At 33.8% G+C, this 17,862-nt stretch overlaps 1 protein-coding gene across 1 annotated transcript; it reads right to left on the reverse strand.

Annotated features, from left to right (window-relative positions):
- Positions 1-11,788: 11,788 nt before the first annotated feature.
- On the reverse strand, positions 11,789-12,938 carry LOC107894188 (BURP domain-containing protein 13). The gene is made up of 2 exons (XM_016819415.2): positions 12,767-12,938; positions 11,789-12,672 (listed from the first exon to the last, which is right to left on the reverse strand). The coding sequence occupies exons 1-2, from the start codon at positions 12,815-12,817 to the stop codon at positions 12,181-12,183; spliced, it is 543 nt and encodes a 180-aa protein (XP_016674904.1). The 5' UTR covers positions 12,818-12,938; the 3' UTR covers positions 11,789-12,180.
- Positions 12,939-17,862: the final 4,924 nt, after the last annotated feature.

The raw sequence follows: 17,862 nt of genomic DNA on the forward strand, positions 1-17,862 counted from the left end.
AATGTTTTTTCACAATGGTTCTGTTTGGCAATTAGCTAATAGTTGATTGCAGTGATTGGTTTGACCAACTGATTCTATTAACTGTTTATTTAAAAGTATTTGGTAAAACTTAGTTGATAATTGAAAGTTGATATGTGTAAAATGACAAATAAGGGCATGATAAATTTTATTGTTAAGTATTTATTTATTTATAATACTTTAGTCTTTATTGGCTTTTTTACCCTAATAATACTAAAAAAAAATTAAATATCAAAATGATACCCCATAACATTATTTACCAAAATGGTATGAAATGAACAATGTCGAGGGGTGGTGCCTCACAAAATGGCGGCACCATCTATTTTTTCTGAACCCATAATTTTTTTTAAAAAAAATAATATTTAAATGGTGGAGAGGTCTTTACAGCGGCATCGATATGATTCAATGAGATAAACAATGTCAAAATATGGTTTTATACGGGGTAAAAAAATAATTTTTTAATCGATGGAAGATGGTTCATTAGAGACCCCCGTGACCGGACAATCATGAGGGATCTCTTTTCTAATTCTCACTCACGGGACCCCAAACTCCATTTTCATTCCCCTCCCCGCCGGTTATTCCTATATAAAACAAGATGGGATGGATTGGGGACCAATTATTGTTTGAGGAAGGAAAAAAAAATTGTTAAGGTTGAAAAGAAGAGGAGACAGAAGGTGTGTTTAGGGTTTTAATTTTTTTTGTAGTATTATTTATTTGTATGTTTGTCACTTAATTAGTATAAAAAAACTAAATAAATACTGAAATGATATATTTGAGAATTTTTTTTGTATTATTATTTATCTGTATGCTTCTTACTTAATTATTATAAAAAAATTAATTAAATACTAAAATAGTATGTTTGAGGTTTTTAGGGGTTTTTTTTTAATTTTTACTTATTTGAGTTTTGCAGCATTAATTTTTATGTATTTTAAATATTTTTTGTGTTGAAAACTTATTGTGTGATGTTATTTGAATGCATTAGAGATATATATTGAAAGAAATATATTTAAAGATATATTGTTTGAGATATATGTTATTTGATGTTAATTTTTTATGTATAATAAAATAATAATTTTGATCTATATAATAATTTTTTTTTGTGAAAAAAATAATTTATTATTTTTGGGAGAAAAGTTTGAGTTGAAAGGAATTATCAGTAAATAGGTATGTGTTTATATATTATTTTGAAATTTTGACTTATATATGTACATCTACATGCTTTGCATTTGTAATTAATTTATTGTTATTATTAAGATAAAAAAGTTGTTTCAGAATAAACAATTTTAAGTTCTTTATTAAAAAAAAAAACTATATATGTACATGCATGCTCTTGTATGCATTTTTGTGATATATCATCTTTATATATTCGTTGTTAATGAGTGGAAATGTTTTTTTTATGTAATTAGAGATTTTAACTAATTTTATGTTGGTTGTTAAATTACAAATAAATTATAAATGGTAGAAAATGTTTTTCGTTATTTGTATATTGTTTATCTGTTTAGTTGATGATTAAATTTTATTTTTAAAACTGCAGATATCCAAATGGGTTCTTTGATTAGAGAAGACAATCACACACCAAATATGATTAATAAGCTGGTAAAAGAATTGTTATTTATTATTCACGGGTCCCCTTATAAAGTTGCATGTCATTTTTTATTTAATTAGGAGATTTTAACTAATGTGGTATTTTAATATGGTTAATGTGAGTACCGTGTGTTGAGGGTCCGTGTCAACGGTTTGAACTATCGGCCAGGTGAACGTATTATGCTATACTTGGAGGAATCCGAATTCGGATCAATAGCATTGATCTACATGTTCAATTTGAGGGTTGACTTGATATTTGCTTTGGTTGAGCAGTGGTGCCCGAAGACCCACACATTTCATTTACCCTGTTGGGAGTGCACCATCACTCTGAAAGATGTGGAACTATAATTCGGGCTCTCAATCGACAGTAGTGCAGTCACGGGTATGAGTAAAGTGTCCAAACCGGTGACACTTTGCTGTCACTTACTAGGATGCTCGCCTGATGATGCTGGAGATGATTTTACGAGTTTGAGATTTTCATGGTTGAATGCAAATTTCGAAACTTTACCAAGTAGTGCCGAAACTTTACCAAATAGTGCCACTGAGCAGGAGATGATGTGTGCTACTTGAGCATATATCATGCATATGATAGAAGGTATATTCATGCCAGATGCAAATAAAAATAAGGTCCACTTGATGTATTTGCCCGTGTTATCTAATTTGATGCTCACTTGTTTGTATAGTTATGGCTCAACAATATTAGCAACATTGTATCGTGAGCTTTGTCGGGCAACAAAGCACATAACACAAGACATAGGTGGGTGCCTGATATTGTTGCAGTCCTAGGCATTGTACAAGATGTCATTTTTGGCATCAGTTAGTCACCAAACTCATGTCTTCCCATTTGTAAATAGGTAATAAAATTGTAGCATTACATAAAGAATTTTGTTTTGTTTTATGAAAATTTGTTCTAACAAGTTTAATTTTGTTGTAGATGGTATACTTGTCCCGGTATCTAGATGTCCTATACGCTTGCGATTTACTGATAGATGATTAAAACACACGCCGAGGAATGGGTAAATTTTCCTAATATTCATGTCAGATAATTACTTTATTTATGTTATTTGACTCATGTTATTATGACCATATTATTAATTGTGCAGTTCGTCTAGATGTCATATTTCGCCCCAGACATTGCGGTTGTTATTCCTCCATCTACTTGTATCCACTCACACTTGTGGTGCACTAACGCACCCTTTTTGAATTTCTCAATAGTAGAGTGGTACAACAGGGATCAAGTTCTGCGACAGTTCAGGTGCAAACAAGATGATCCGAATGTTCTACAGAATTTTGACAGTGTCCATGGAATTAACAAAAGGGGGAAAGAATAAAATAATTAGGTGTAACACCCCTCACCCGTATTCAACACCGAAATAGGGTTACGGAGCATTACTAAACTTATAACACATTTATACATACTTTTCACATACATTTAAATCAATTCATACAATCATTATTCAATCTCAATCAATTTGTCCCTAATACGAGCTTACGAGGCCCTAAACATGCTTTGGGAATAGTTTGGGACTAAATCGATAACATAAGAAACTTTTACGAAACTTTGAAAATTTTTCTTCAAATAGGGGACACACGCTCGTATGGCCAGGCAGTGTGTCTCACACGGCTACCAGACACGCCCGTGTCACAGGCCGTGTGGACATTCGAAATGGGAGCACATGGTCGTGTCCTAGCCCGTGTCCTATCCCATGTCCAAACAAGTAAGCTTACTGACTTGGGTTACACTGCCAACCACACGCCCGTGTGTATAGCTTGTGTGCCCTTCGAAGTAGCCATACACGCCCGTGTGCTAGGCCGTGTGCTAGGTCGTGCCAAACTTGTAGGTATACTGACTTATACCACACGGCCAAGTCACACGCCAGTGTGTGAGGTCGTGTGGAATATACTGACTTGATTTCAAATTTAACACCAGGGGACACCCAGCTGTGTACTTAACCGTGTGTCACACATGGCTGAGACACACGCCCGTGTGGACAAAAATAGGCTATTTACCAAGCCAATTTGCCACCCAAACTTATGCTCACCTACATCAACTCAATGACACCAATATATAGCATCAATAGGCATTTTAAAACAATCAATTCAAGCCTAGTTCATGCATGATCTAAACCAAATTTCTTAATACACAAATCTTAAAATATATCATACCATTTGTACTAAAATTTCACATATAATTCAACTAACTAAACCTTTCTCAAACATATATCATTTTGCACCAAATCACAAGCATGATTCATATCTAGCATCAATTAATCAACATCTACCATATCAATATCCACAAGTATCAGAATATAAGTCATTCACATATCCATCCATGAACTCACCATACCAACCATATGTGCATATAACTAAATCCACCAAATTAAGCCAACTCTCATGGATATATTTACAAATCAAAGCATATACATTTACAAGACATTAAAAATTACCAAAATCATTATCAACCCATAATCAAAATGACTCAAAATACCTATACATGCTATATACTTAAAATACCAAAGTTCATAGGTACTAAGAGATAAGTGGATAGTGTGATGCGATCTCCAACGATCCCTATGTCTGAGCTAGCTTTGAAAACTATAAAACACAGAGAAATACACTAAGTAAGCTTTATAGCTTAGTAAGCTCGTATGAAATAACTTTATTGCAACCACATAAATATAATTCAATAATTTGAATACACCAACATGTAGCTTACATTAGCAAACAAACTTTTCGAATACTCTATTGTGAAATTATACACTACCTTCACAAGTTTTTTCGATTTGAAACTTATATAATTCATGTACGTACCTGTATCATTTAACATCAAACTCACATGTACATACCTGTATCATTTAACATCAAACTCATACACATTCACCTCTTTCGTTTACCCATTGAACCATTCAGAATAGAAGTCGAATATTGAAGAGTCTCGCACAATAAGCACATATACCATAGCTCGAAGCCAAATCAAGGTAGCTTATATCCGAAATACTGATATCATGGCCCGAAGCCAAATCAGCCGATATTCATAGCCCGAATCCACATCGGTATATCTTACACCCAAAGTGCTAATATCATGGCCCGAAGCCAAATCAATGAAGCTCTTAATAACATGTCACTGATTAACCGTAATTTATACATATTTTTACCCCTTGCTTAACATATTTTATGGATTTTTTCCTTAGAATTGGTGAATTTGATGCTCCTAATGCCTTAATTTCATGTTTTATACTTAGGTGAGCATAGGAGAGCGAAAGGAACGAGAAACGGACCAAAAACGGAGAAAATTGACCAATGTACGAAATCAACACGGCCTGGACTTCCTCACACGGGCAGACCACACGGTCGTGTCAATTTGGCAGAATTGAAGCATGACTCATACGGGTAAAACACACGCCTGTGCCATTCTAACAGGCTCGAGCACAGCCTAAATTAATCGCACACGGGCGTGTCACACGGGCATGTCCTTGTCGAGCCCAAGTTGAGTCCAATTCGGAAAAGGCCAATTTTGAGGGTTCTTAGGCATTCCAAAACCTATAAATACATCTTAAATGAGGAGGAAAAGGGGGGAGGCACAAGGAGGAAGGAATGAATTACTCGAAGGAAGCCGATTGATCCATCTCAGAAGTCAGATTCATCATCAAGACTGAAGATCTCCCCTCAATTTCCCTTCAGGAGTTTTAGGTTTTCTTTATGTTTTGTATTCATTATTCTTCTGAAATGTTTTCCTTTTTAGTTATGAACTAAATTCCCTAAATACCTAAGGGGAATGAAACCTAGACGAATCTTGTTATTATTTTCTGAATTGTATGATAAATATTTGACTTGTTCTTAATTATGTGTTCTTAATTCTTTTTTTGATATTCCAGGATATTGATTCAAGTTAAGCTCTTATTCAGAGGAGGAACAGACCCTGTCTAAGAGTACAATTATCATAATTAAGCGGAGTTAAATCATAATTAAGCGGAGTTAATTGCAAGGCTAGAGATAGGGTGACAAGATTTTACCGGATTAGGGTGAAACCTAATAAAGGGATCAATAGATTGAGTTAATGCAACCTTAGGAAGTTAATTAGAAAGAGATTTCAATTATTCAACCTAGGGTTGACGTTGTTAGTCTCGAGAGAGATAATAATATAACTTAGGATTTCTATGGATCAAGTCAAATGAATAAATCGTCCGATTCAGAGTCAAATAATAAGTGAAGTCTAGGTGAATTTTTCCTTAGGTATTGTCTTAATTCAATCGTTTTTCCAAAAGTAATTCCCAATTCTATTTCCTGTAAATTCTTAATTTAGTTAATTAGTTAGTTAAAACAAACCCCATTATTCTTAGGCTAGATAATAAAGATACAGTCATTACTAGTACTTTTAGTTCCTTAGGGTTTGACAATCCGATCTTGCTAAAATTATACTACTGTTCGATAGGTACACTTGCCTTCATCGTGATAATAGTTAGTTTCAAGAATGATTTATTATAAATTTATAAAGCTTATCACACAAAATCACGATCAGTCACTAGTATCCTAAACTATTCCTAAGGTTCAACCAGGATTTCAAATGCCAAATTTCCATTGAGTTAATGTCGAACTTATCTAAAGTCTCATATTCACAACTTGTACAATATCAAAGCATTTAAAATACACTTATAATGAAATTTATCACATACGAACTTATTTCGGGTTCAAAAACGATGAAATTGGTCGATTAATCGAGTACTTTATCTTTCCCCAGATCTAGATCTAGATTCTGATTTTCTTGATCTAAATATATTTAAAATTAACTCATTTAATAATCTCTCTATTCAATTTAGTCCAAAACACACTTTAAAGCACATTTACACTTTTGCCCCTAATATTTCACATTTTTCACAATCTAGTCCTTATTTCATAAAAATCACAAATTAATGAAATTCAAAATAAAATGAAATTAAAAATAAACACATGCTAGCCAAATTACTATTATGCCCTTATCAGCCCATATTTTTCATTTAATTTACATTTTAACCACATATTTTCAACATTTCTCAATGTAATCCCTATTTTGCATTTTCACTAAAAATCACTTAACAAAGCTTGTATAACTCATAACAAATATTCATAATCTATCATCAAACATCAAAACAAACATATATTCATCAATAGAATCATTCAAAATCTTTAACAGTTTTGCAAAATAGTCCCTAGGCTAGCTAGTACTAGATGCAACGATTACAAAAATATAGAAATAATCAAAAACAGGACAAAAAAAGACTTACAATTGAAACTTGAAGTAGCTGAATGTTTCAAGCCCTAAAATGGCTTTCTTCCTTGCTATGTACGGTTAAGAAAGATGAATGAAACTCATATTCATGTTTTTGTTTTATTAATTAACCTTTATTTTATAAATTATTATATTAACCTTATTATAAAACCTTTTAAAACACCTTAATATATGTCCATAGATGTCCAATGATGCTATTAATGGTCTAATTACAATATAAGGACCTTTACTTTAAGGTTCTATAGCTATTAGATACTTTTAGCTAATAGAACTTCACTTTTACACATTACGCGATTTAGTCTTTTTTCTCAAATTGACCATTTAAACGATAAAATTTCTTAACGAAATTTTCACATAATCATCATACCATGTTATAAAAATTAAAATAATAATGAAATAAATATTTTGACCTCAGATTTATGGTCCCAAAACCACTGTTCCGATTTGACCAAAAACAGGCTGTTACATTGGGTATTAGAGTATCAACAATATCTTACATTGTGGAACGCCTGGATAGAGCAAAGACCTCATATGGATTTTGATCTTAATTTGTGACCCTCAGTCAAGTACCAACTTTGGTACATCAAAAATGGGAAACCGTTTTTATATGGTGGGCAATTGATGGTAGTCTCTCCACACATGCATCGACGAATGCACCAACACCATTGATGAGGTCATCTGCCTCTTGCACTGCAACCCGAGCCCAAACCTAAGCTGTCTTATACACAGTATGGGGGTAGTTCTTATCATTCAAATTTGGGGATAGATAATTATTTTTTGGGGTCGTCTAACCACGCATATGGGTCAGAGATTCTCGGTTCCAGTTCTGATCATCCGGATCCGAGATCATCAATGAAGTTTGATATCTTCAGCCCATTATCACCCCAGTACTCCACCCCTCCTAGGAAAACCTTTGGGACATTTGATTTTTCGAGTATGTTTAGCACACCCCAAGTTTCTCTGATGAATGCTATGAATGATGTGTCAGGTGAGGGTAACAATGACCGTCGCGAGTACCCTCGACGCCAACGTTGGGCACCAAAAAGGTTTACCCCACGGACAACACCATCAAACCATTAATTTTAGCACGTGTAACATTATCTTTATTGCATGTGTTTTGTAACCGTAATTCAAATTTTCAAGTTTGTATAATATATAGCTCAAACATTTTCTCCGTATTCCAATTAATATTCATTGAAGTGCAATCTTTTTATTTTATAGTTGAACATGTTTAAGCAATAACAAAATTCTATCATAATTAAAAAAATTTTAATAAAACTAAAAGTATACACAAATTGTAAAATGAAATATTACTTCAATTGATAACAACATTTCACATACATTTGAACATGGAGTACATTAATTCATATTCCACTCGATCAAGACAGTTGTCTAATGTGGCAGGTTCGATGCGGGCATTTAGTTTGATTATGAACAACTATTCTGTACAGACCATAAAGCTTAGGGGTCAGTTTTCTCCCTCATATCATTTCACCATGGATTCTGGTTACTTGCAGGTGACTTTTCGACTTCCTATGTAACCCCTTGTCTGGGACAAGTTCGAAAGTCGACGAAAGCACTTTCCATGTAGACAAATTACGCAAGATGGGGAACTCGTTTCCCCAAATATGTAATGTGCATTCCAAAGTGTACATCTCATCAATATATTATTTAACATTGATTGAGACACGAGCACAAGCTGCAATGATATGTGTACAAAGGTAATAAAGTGTCTGGAACTTCCCGCAATCGCACTGTTTGTTTCAAAAATCAACTCCGTAGGACCTAAGTGGGATATCGGGTCGACGATCGATGAACTCCGTAACTCGAAAAGTTTCTATTTGTTGAGAATATATTTCTACATTCATCAACCTCGCTCTTTGATTGTTCACATCTATTCCCTTCCTGACCTCCTCGACAAGCACTTATCCTGCCTTTATCTGGATTACTTGTTTCGGCCCCATACTTGGCACCAAGGTTGCCAGCCTGTAAAACGTAACTAAAAAAACAGATGAAATAGGAAGATATTGTGTTTGCTTCAAGATGGAGTTAACCGCATCTGCCAAGTTGGTGGTCAAATGACCATAATGAGACTCGTCATTGAAACTCTAAGCTCATTGCCACGAGTCCATGGTACCCAACTATTCTCAAAAAGACGTATTTGTTTCATCGTGCATATCACCCTCAAGCCTGGTCAAGTTTTGCCTGAAACGGTGTTGTTTTAGCTCGTACGCTGCGTATGTATTCCAAAAATACACATTACCTTTTCGAATTAATTTGTGGAAGTATTAAGAATATTTAAAAAATATGTTGAAGCCAAAATTTACCCATGTTCACTACTTGTTTTTGCTAGTCTGCATTTTTGTAATAGAAGTTGGCAGCGATATGCCGAATGCAGTAAAGCGATCTCCACGGAACATCGGAACACCTAATTGCGCCAGTTAGTCCTATCAATCTATCAGATATGATACAAATATTATTGTCTCTAACAACATACATCCGAAAGTTTGTTAGGAATAATTCTCATGATTCCATGTTCTCCAACTCAACAATGGCAAATACACAATATCTTTTGTCGTGAATTTTTGGCCCACGAACAACTTCTCACATTTGGGATCTGTGGTCAGTTGGTGAGTAGGTAGTATATCGGGATACTTAGGGAACTTGGATGCATGCGACACATCGAGATCTACGATCGACATGTGGGCCCCAAGTTCATTGTGTATGATAATTCCTCGACTCAGGTTCCTAACTAAAGATGCGTAACATTTTCATTGTCATTCGCACCTTCATCATCGATATCATTCGATACCTCATCTAGATCGAAATTACTATAATCTTTAACCTCGCAGTCAGAAGGACCGTTATTATCATATTCATCTTCACTATTTGCATCGATCTCAATCATCACCAGATGTATTTGTAAACAAGGACCTGGGTTAAGGTTCTCAAACACAAGTGGAGCATTAAGATCGATGTCGAACCCACGTACAGACGATCATCTATCAATAGACGCTTTTGGAAGCTCTGTACACATATCTTGAACTCCATGTTGTTCACTTAATGGAGTGAAATCTTTAGCTGGCTCCACATCAGCTAACTTAACAAATAATTGAATCAATTCAGTATGACCACTCTGATTCTGGCAATAAAGTGCAACCATTGTCTCCACGTCTTCATTGTCTACTAGTTCCATCTCAGTGAATTTAATGAGATTTGATGAAACTGAGAATTTGTAGAATAGTTTTAAGATCCTCCTCTCACAATGTTTAACAATTTTTGGACTAATCTTTTCTTTCATATCATCAATCAACACATTTCTATTAAATCTCATTACAATTTGTTGGCGACATTTAAATATACAACCAATTTTTGTTAAAATTACTCTATTGAAATAAACACATACGAAGAATTGATTATCCATTTTTAATACTAAATCTATAAAAATAATTAAACATAATTAAATTTCTCTATAGTTATTTGAAAAACAAAATATAATAACAAAAATTAATCACTGTACAAATCTTACAAATTTTTTTGACTTTTCTTATTTGTTTTTTCCTCTTCAACAAAAAAATTTCCTTTACTTTCTTCCTATCAGTTAGCTATTACAACCATTCAACAAAACACAAAAATTACTACAACAATTCAAGAAAACACACAAATTGTTACAATCATTCAACTCAAAGTTATAATGGTCCGGTGCCACCTGATAGTGTCCCTCCTTCTACTGGTGCCGCCTGACATGTGCCCTCCAACCTTGGTGCTGCCAGTGAATGCCCCTCCACCCTTTTTTACCCGTAGAAGCCCGTATTGGAAACCCATATTTTGCTCGGTATAAGTGCATGATACCGGTGCCACCGTATATGACCTTTCTACCATTTAAATATTATTATTTTTAAATAAATTATATGCTAATGATGGCTATATGATTGGGCAAAAAAATGGGTGGTGCTGCCACCTTGTCAGGCACCACCCCTCGGCATTGTTCATTTCATACTATTTTGGTATTTAATTATTTTTTTAATATTATTAAGGTAAAAAAGTCGTCTTTATTGAATAAAATTATTGAAATAAAACACTAATACCAAAGAATTAAAACATCAATTATGTAAATTAATTAGTGAATATTTTTTAAATTTTGAATAAACATATTTTTTAAGTTCCTTATTTGTAAATATTAACCTTGTAAAAATTGATAAATATTAATGGTGTATTAATATAATTGTAAACTATATTCTTAGTAATAATTATACCATGTTCTTAGTATGTAAATTAATGATAGATATGTCACACTCTGAATAAATTTGTCAAGTAGCATATTTCAATTAATATAAAGTTACATAAGAAATTATTTTACACAAGTAAATTAAAAATAAATTAAGAGTACATGAATATTTAAGAAATAGATACATGTGGCAAAGAGAGTAATTTTTTAGCAAACATGTGGTAAAGAAAGTAATTTTTTAGTAAATATGGTCAGAAATGTCATCCCACATATCTCATTTTCAATCAGCCAAGGAGGTCAACCTCTTTCAAATATACAACACGAATTCTGGCAATGCAATGAAGTTGGGCTTGCATATGAATCTGAATGAATCATCTTTTTCACGGAGATAAATCCTTGCCCGCTAAGTAAGAGGATAACAAGTTACAATTTCTATTTTAGTAGGACATGTATTTTTATTATTATAAAATTCATAAATGAAATAATTAATTGTGAGGGTACTATTATCCTATTTATAGTGATGAATTTTGCATGGTTACTAAAAAAGAAAAAAAATCACTCATCCTAATAATTTTTTATTTTGGAAATTTGAGTTAAAGATTTGACTACCCAATCTCTCGTGAATGCTCAAATCAATTAAAAAAAAAGAACAAAACTCTATTAAGGAAACACCCATCATAAAACAAACCTACTAAATCAGATTTACAACATAATTATTATTAAACCAAAGAACACAAAACAACGACACCACAAAAGTAAAACAGTCACCGGAAAGTTCATTACACGGCAGAGACACCACCACCGGAGGTTTGCTGCTGAATCCAAACAATATCACCTTGTCGAAAAACATGGCAATAAGAGCTCCCTTTCTCGACACCCAACATTCGAAACACCAAATGATCAGAGCTCAAATTCTTGGAATCCAAATGACAAACGACGACAGCCTCCACTTCGTCCTCACTGCCGTCGCCGACAAGCCGGAGTCTAAAAGCTCTGGTTTCATAGTTTAAATCCGTATGGCAAAAATAAACGGCATAAAAAAAGGGGAACGGATGGCAAGGCACTTTCTTCACCGAAACATTCTTCACCGAAACAATCTCCCCGGAGGTCCCAAAACGGTGTAGTTCTGGAACACCGGAGTCGTTAACGTCGGGTGGGTCGTGGTGATGAACTTGAAATCAACGTCGGGCCCGAAAGCTTTTTTAACGAAACCGAGCATGGAGTCCAAAGAGGTGGCGCAGATTTTGGTGGTTTCGCCATTGATGGAATCGCATGAGTATAAAGTACCCAAAAAGGCTTTACCTTTTGGGGAAGACGGTGGGACCTTGAAGAGGTTGAACATGGCGGCGGGTTTTATGAAAGGGATGATATTTTGGTATTTTGGGGGCAAAAAGAAAGGTGGGTACAGTGAGAGGTTTCTGATGGGGAAGAAGATGGGGAGTTTTTGACCAACGTGAAAATTAAGGAGTTCATCCATGGTGAATAACCCAACCTCTGCGCTTCTAATGTGATGGGAAATTTTCGTTTCATTTTCCAGGAAAATTTCGTCCTTCACTGCATATCCCCAGCGGCCATGCTGTATGGATGCACACATTTAAAGAGACCATAGTCGTTAGTTTCTGAAGTACAGTTAACTTGACCAAAAGAAGAAGAAGAAGAAGATAAATTACCATTAAAATCAATAGACATAACAGGACTGGATAAGTGTATCGAAGAACCATCTTTTTCTTTTCTTTTGTGAATTCTCCCCTCCTACAAACTTCTGTTGATATTAAGGCTGAATTTTACTTGGATGGCGGGTGCGTGTTTGTATAATTGTATTTGTGTTGAAAAAGGTTTTTCTTTCTCCTAGTATTACTTTTGTTCCTTTATTTGAAAATTAAGTATGCTTTTTCTTAGTTTATTTTAATATTTCAACTAATTAAGTTAATTTCAGTGTGTGAACTTGATTTTATCACCACCTAAAAATTAAAATATATGTATCAAAGTAGCATAACACAATCTTAAAACAATCTCAAATGTCATGTCATCAAAACTTTTTATTTGTCAAGTTGAAGGATTAAAAAGGACTTAGTTATTAAGTTTATGTATCGGAATGGACAAAAAATATAAATACCGCAATGGACCTTTCACGGGCTGCAAACCAAAATCTATGGTGAATGTATACAAATCGTCCCATAGAGATCAACTAATCAAATGGAGCTCATTTAATCCACTTAAACTGACTCCATTCGTGGAACATAAAAAGAAACCCATCTATTTGAAATCTTGGTGGTCTAATTAAACACTCCAACTAAACTAAAGTTATCATAGTGAATATTGTAAATCCTAAGAGATAAGATTCTATAGAGTTTAAATCCCTTAAGACTCCCATCTTGTAGATAAACTTTAATCATGACCGTCGAAGTAATTTAAACTATATCATTGGATTTAGGAGAGTTCACCTATAAATAGAGGCCTTCCTCCCTCTCATTTGTAATCATCTATTCTATTACATTCAAATTTATTAAAATATTTTAGAGCATTTACTCAAACACTTAGTGTACTATTATTTTCGTATGGCTTTTCTATTTGATTCAAGTTTCTTTGTCTTTTGAGTTTGCTTCCACTTTATTTTGCTACCTTAGAGAATTTCCCTTGTGAATTCTCATTTTTCAAGAGTTAGGCTAACTTAGGCAGATTTGAAATAAAAAAATGGCCTAAGGTTGAGTGGTTTGCTAGACTAAAGTTCTAGCCCTGTTATAGTTGGTATCCGAGTTAAAGTTCGAAGGTGCTAGTCGAAATGAAGAAATGAGTAAACAATTAGATTAAACCTATAAAGACCTGTGGGAGGGCCAGAAAAGCTAGAAAATTGAAGGATATGTTGTTGACTTTGAAAAGTCGAGTGATCAATCTTGAAGAACCCATGGAGGATATGAAGGACACACTTAAGGCAGTTGAAGGATGCATCGATGAGCTAGACTCAATGATCGAGCAACTCAAAGAATTTGTGATAGAATCTATTAGTTACAATGTGAAAGCGATGCAAGAGATGCTCAATTCCACTGTGGATAAGCTAACAGTGAGAGATGATGCTCTCGGAGCCACGATGACAACCTTGAAGGAGCAGATTGATGAGCTCAAGGGGGAGCTCACTATCTACAAGGTTGCTGTGGGTAATGGAATGTTGGATGTGGTTTCATAGAAACAAAAAATAGATGTTCCTAAATCGAAAGAGTTTAAGAGGGCGAGGTTTGCAAGGGATGAGGACAATTTTCTCTAGGGGATGGAATAAAACTTTCGTGTGATGCGTATTGAGAATGATGTCACTAAGGTAAACACTGCTTCAATTTATTTTACTCATATAGCTCTGTTATGGTGGTGTTGTAGGTCCACAAATAAGAGATGAGGTTGTATTGAGATTTGGGTGGAGTTCCAAAATGAATTTAAGAAGCAATTTTACGTACTATATGTCGAGGAGAAGGCTTGAGCTAAGTTGTGTCGACTTACGCAACAAGGCACTATTTAAGAATATGTTTGGAAGTTCACTGATTTGTTACTCCAAATCCTTGATTTGAGTGAGAATGAGGCATTCTACTAGTTCAAGATCGGTTGAAGCCTTGGGCGAAGTAGGAGTTGCACCGACAAGGCATCATTGAACTTATTGTAGCCAAGGTCGAGGCGGAGTCCTTCGTTGAGCTTGGTCCAAGAAAAGACAAGTTTGAGCCTTCCCAACCTAAAAAGATAAGGAATGGTGGGGGAGACCATGAGGAAGAATAAGGTAACAATGGCAATAGTGACAATGGTAAGAATGGTGGTAATGAGAAACCATAGAATGGGAAAAAGAAACCCAACAATCATCTGAGGGTTAAAGAGAATGAAAAGAAGTCAGTGAAATGGTTCTTGTGTTGTGGTCTGCATAGGATACGAGACTATCCAGAACGATCCAAGTTGTCTAGGACCATTAAAAATGACAAAGCAGAGCCTGATGAGGAAAGGGTATTAATGCTTAGATCAATGATACTTAATTCTGTGAAAGCAAAAAAGGCTCGTAAGTAAAAAGGGTTGATATTTGTGGACACCAACATTGCAAGCCGAAGGAAAAGTTCTCTTGTTGATACAAGGGCATCCGATTTGTTCATATTGGAGAAAGTCGTGGGTAAACTTAGGCTCTTACTTAGCAAATCAACTAAGAAGATCAAAACTGTAAATTCCAAAGAGGTCCCAACTATGGGAGCAGCATAAGGAGTTGAGCTACAGATTGTTTTGTGGAAAGGAAACGAAGACTTTGAGGTAATTCATTTAGATGATTACAACTTTACTCTTGGCTTGAATTCTCTTAACAATAGTAATACTTTATTGGTTTCTTTTTTCGATTGCATATGTATCTTGGATACTCATTAATGACAATGTGTTGTGCCAATGAGTCGTGATGAGAAAGGTGGAACCAAGGTATGGCAATTTAGCTAGCAAAGAATGTTTATTGTCATAAGTGTTGAATCCGGTGCCCTGAGTGTAGTATATTCGTTTGTAAAGTTGTAACTTTTTCAAACAAATTGGTTAATAAAACAAATTCATTAATTATATTATTATACTTTGTATGATTGTCCTCATATGGTTTTTGCACACAAAGCAAAATAGAAGCAAATGTTGCTCATTGGTTGTTTAATGTTTAAACTAATATTAAGTGGTATTACGTGGTCGTATTGTAATATGGAAAGACAACTTATATTTGTAGACGAACTTAAACATATCTTTAGTCTAATCAGAAATGAGCAAACCAATTGAAAGATTAATATTCCTTGTGAGAGATTGAACCTTTTTATGTGAGGTTTTGGGTAAGTGGTTGTAACAAGTTGGGATTAGATATTGGGGCTGCAATTGCTTCTTTGTGTAAAGGTAGATTAGGCTTTAGCCAATAGGTGGTTGGATTAATTGTGGTATGGAACCATTCACTGAGCGAGGCTAAGTACAATAAGATTGTTTCCAAACTGCGCTAACAAACAATTGTGTGCAAATCTCTCATTACTTTCTCTATTTTAGTTTTTGTTTATTGTTTGTTCAAACTTGTATCTAAACACCTGTTTAGGAAGTAGTTTGAATTTGTGCAACCCGAATAGTTTTTTCAGTACGTCAATAGAGGAATGGTTAATTGATAATATTACTAATATTGAACAATTTGCAATTGATCTTGACAATTGGGAGTGTATGTTCAGGGCACTTTGTTGGTGTCTTTGGAAGCAATGTAACAATAACGTTTTTAGAAGGTTATAAATTAGAAATTATCAATGTTAGTAGAGAGAGAAGATGGAGACTAAAGGTAATTAAAAAGGCTCGTATATTGTGAGAAATAAATCTAATGTATCGACTTAATTGTAAGGAGTAAAAAGTACAGGGACAAAAGTGAAAAAAAATTAAAAGTTGGAATGATTAAATTGAATTAAAGTAAAATGTAGAAGGGACTAGAAGTGAACTTTTACGAAAAGAAATATGACTCATGAATGGTGTTGTAGAGAAAGTTGAGTAATTAAATGGTCAATACTTAATTTAGATAATTATGAATAGAATAATAGTTAAAGTCTAAATTGGTGTAAAAGTATGATTGGTGGAATATTTTAATATTTAATATTTATAATTATTAAATTAATAGATATTATTTTAGAATAGTCTAGAAAAATGATGAAATTCATTCCTCTTTTCCCTATTCTCACGCCACTCTCTTTTCTCCATCTTTACAATTTTTATTTTTTTTCTCCATCTTTACAATTTTCATTTTTTTTCAAGTATGGCTTTTTCACCAATTTCAAGCCTTTCAAGTTTTATTCCTCCAATTTTTTTCATGAATCTTTAGGGAAATTAAAGGAGAAACCTAATAGCTATCTTAGTTTCATGAGAAGTGTATCTATAGTTTTCCTGGAGGAGAGGTAAAATAATAACTAGGGTTTGATCATAAGAAATTAAAGTATGATAAGTTTTTCATGAATTTCATGTGAGTTTTTGTTTAAAGAACATAAATATGTTATTTGATCAAGTATGATAAGTCATTTTTAACCATATAAGTAGGGGTGAGCAAAATCCGATTCGATTCGAAAAACTCGATAAAAAATTCAAATCTTGAATTAAATAGTTCAAGTTATTTGAGTTAATCAAGTTATTCGGATCAACTCGAATAAAAAATAATTTTTTTATTTAACTCGAACATGAATTACACAATTTAAGTTATTCAAAAATCCGAATAAGAAAATGCAAAACTACATCGTTTTGATAAATGTTTACCTTTTCTAAAGTTAAAAGTCAAAACTATTAAGTTAAAAGACAAAACTACGTTGTTTCGATAAATATTTTCTCATTAAGTTAAAATGTAAAACAATTATATTGTTTATGTAGTTAAATAATCTTGTACTTCGTCTACTAGTTAAATAATCGGTCAATGTAAACGCAACATTGAGTATAAATAATATGATTCGTTAACTCGACTTGACTTAACTCGAAATTTTTTCACTCGATTCGATTGAATTCGAAAAAAATTCAAATTGAGTTCGGTTGCTAAAATATGATTCGTCAGCTCAACTATCTCAAATTTTTTCGACTCGATTCGACTCGACTCAACCGAATACTCACCCCTACATATAGGTATCAATACCCCTTTAAATAGTGTTAGCAACACTTTCTAGAGGGATATGGTATTGATACCCAGCAAAAAGGTATTGACACTTATGGATGAGAAAAACTCAATTAGATTCAAAAAAATCGAAAAAGAATTCGAATTTCGAGTTAATCAAATCGA

This window comes from Gossypium hirsutum, chromosome A13, assembly GCF_007990345.1.
Source record: "Gossypium hirsutum isolate 1008001.06 chromosome A13, Gossypium_hirsutum_v2.1, whole genome shotgun sequence".
NCBI lineage: Eukaryota > Viridiplantae > Streptophyta > Magnoliopsida > Malvales > Malvaceae > Gossypium > Gossypium hirsutum.

Excerpts from the sequence above, each read along its gene's own strand:
- LOC107894188 (XM_016819415.2), bottom strand. The coding sequence starts at position 12,817 with ATGGTTCTTCGATACACTTATCCAGTCCTGTTATGTCTATTGATTTTA. Across the intron at positions 12,673-12,766 it reads TATGTCTATTGATTTTAATG|CATGGCCGCTGGGGATATGC; the intron begins GTAATTTATCTT and ends GCATCCATACAG.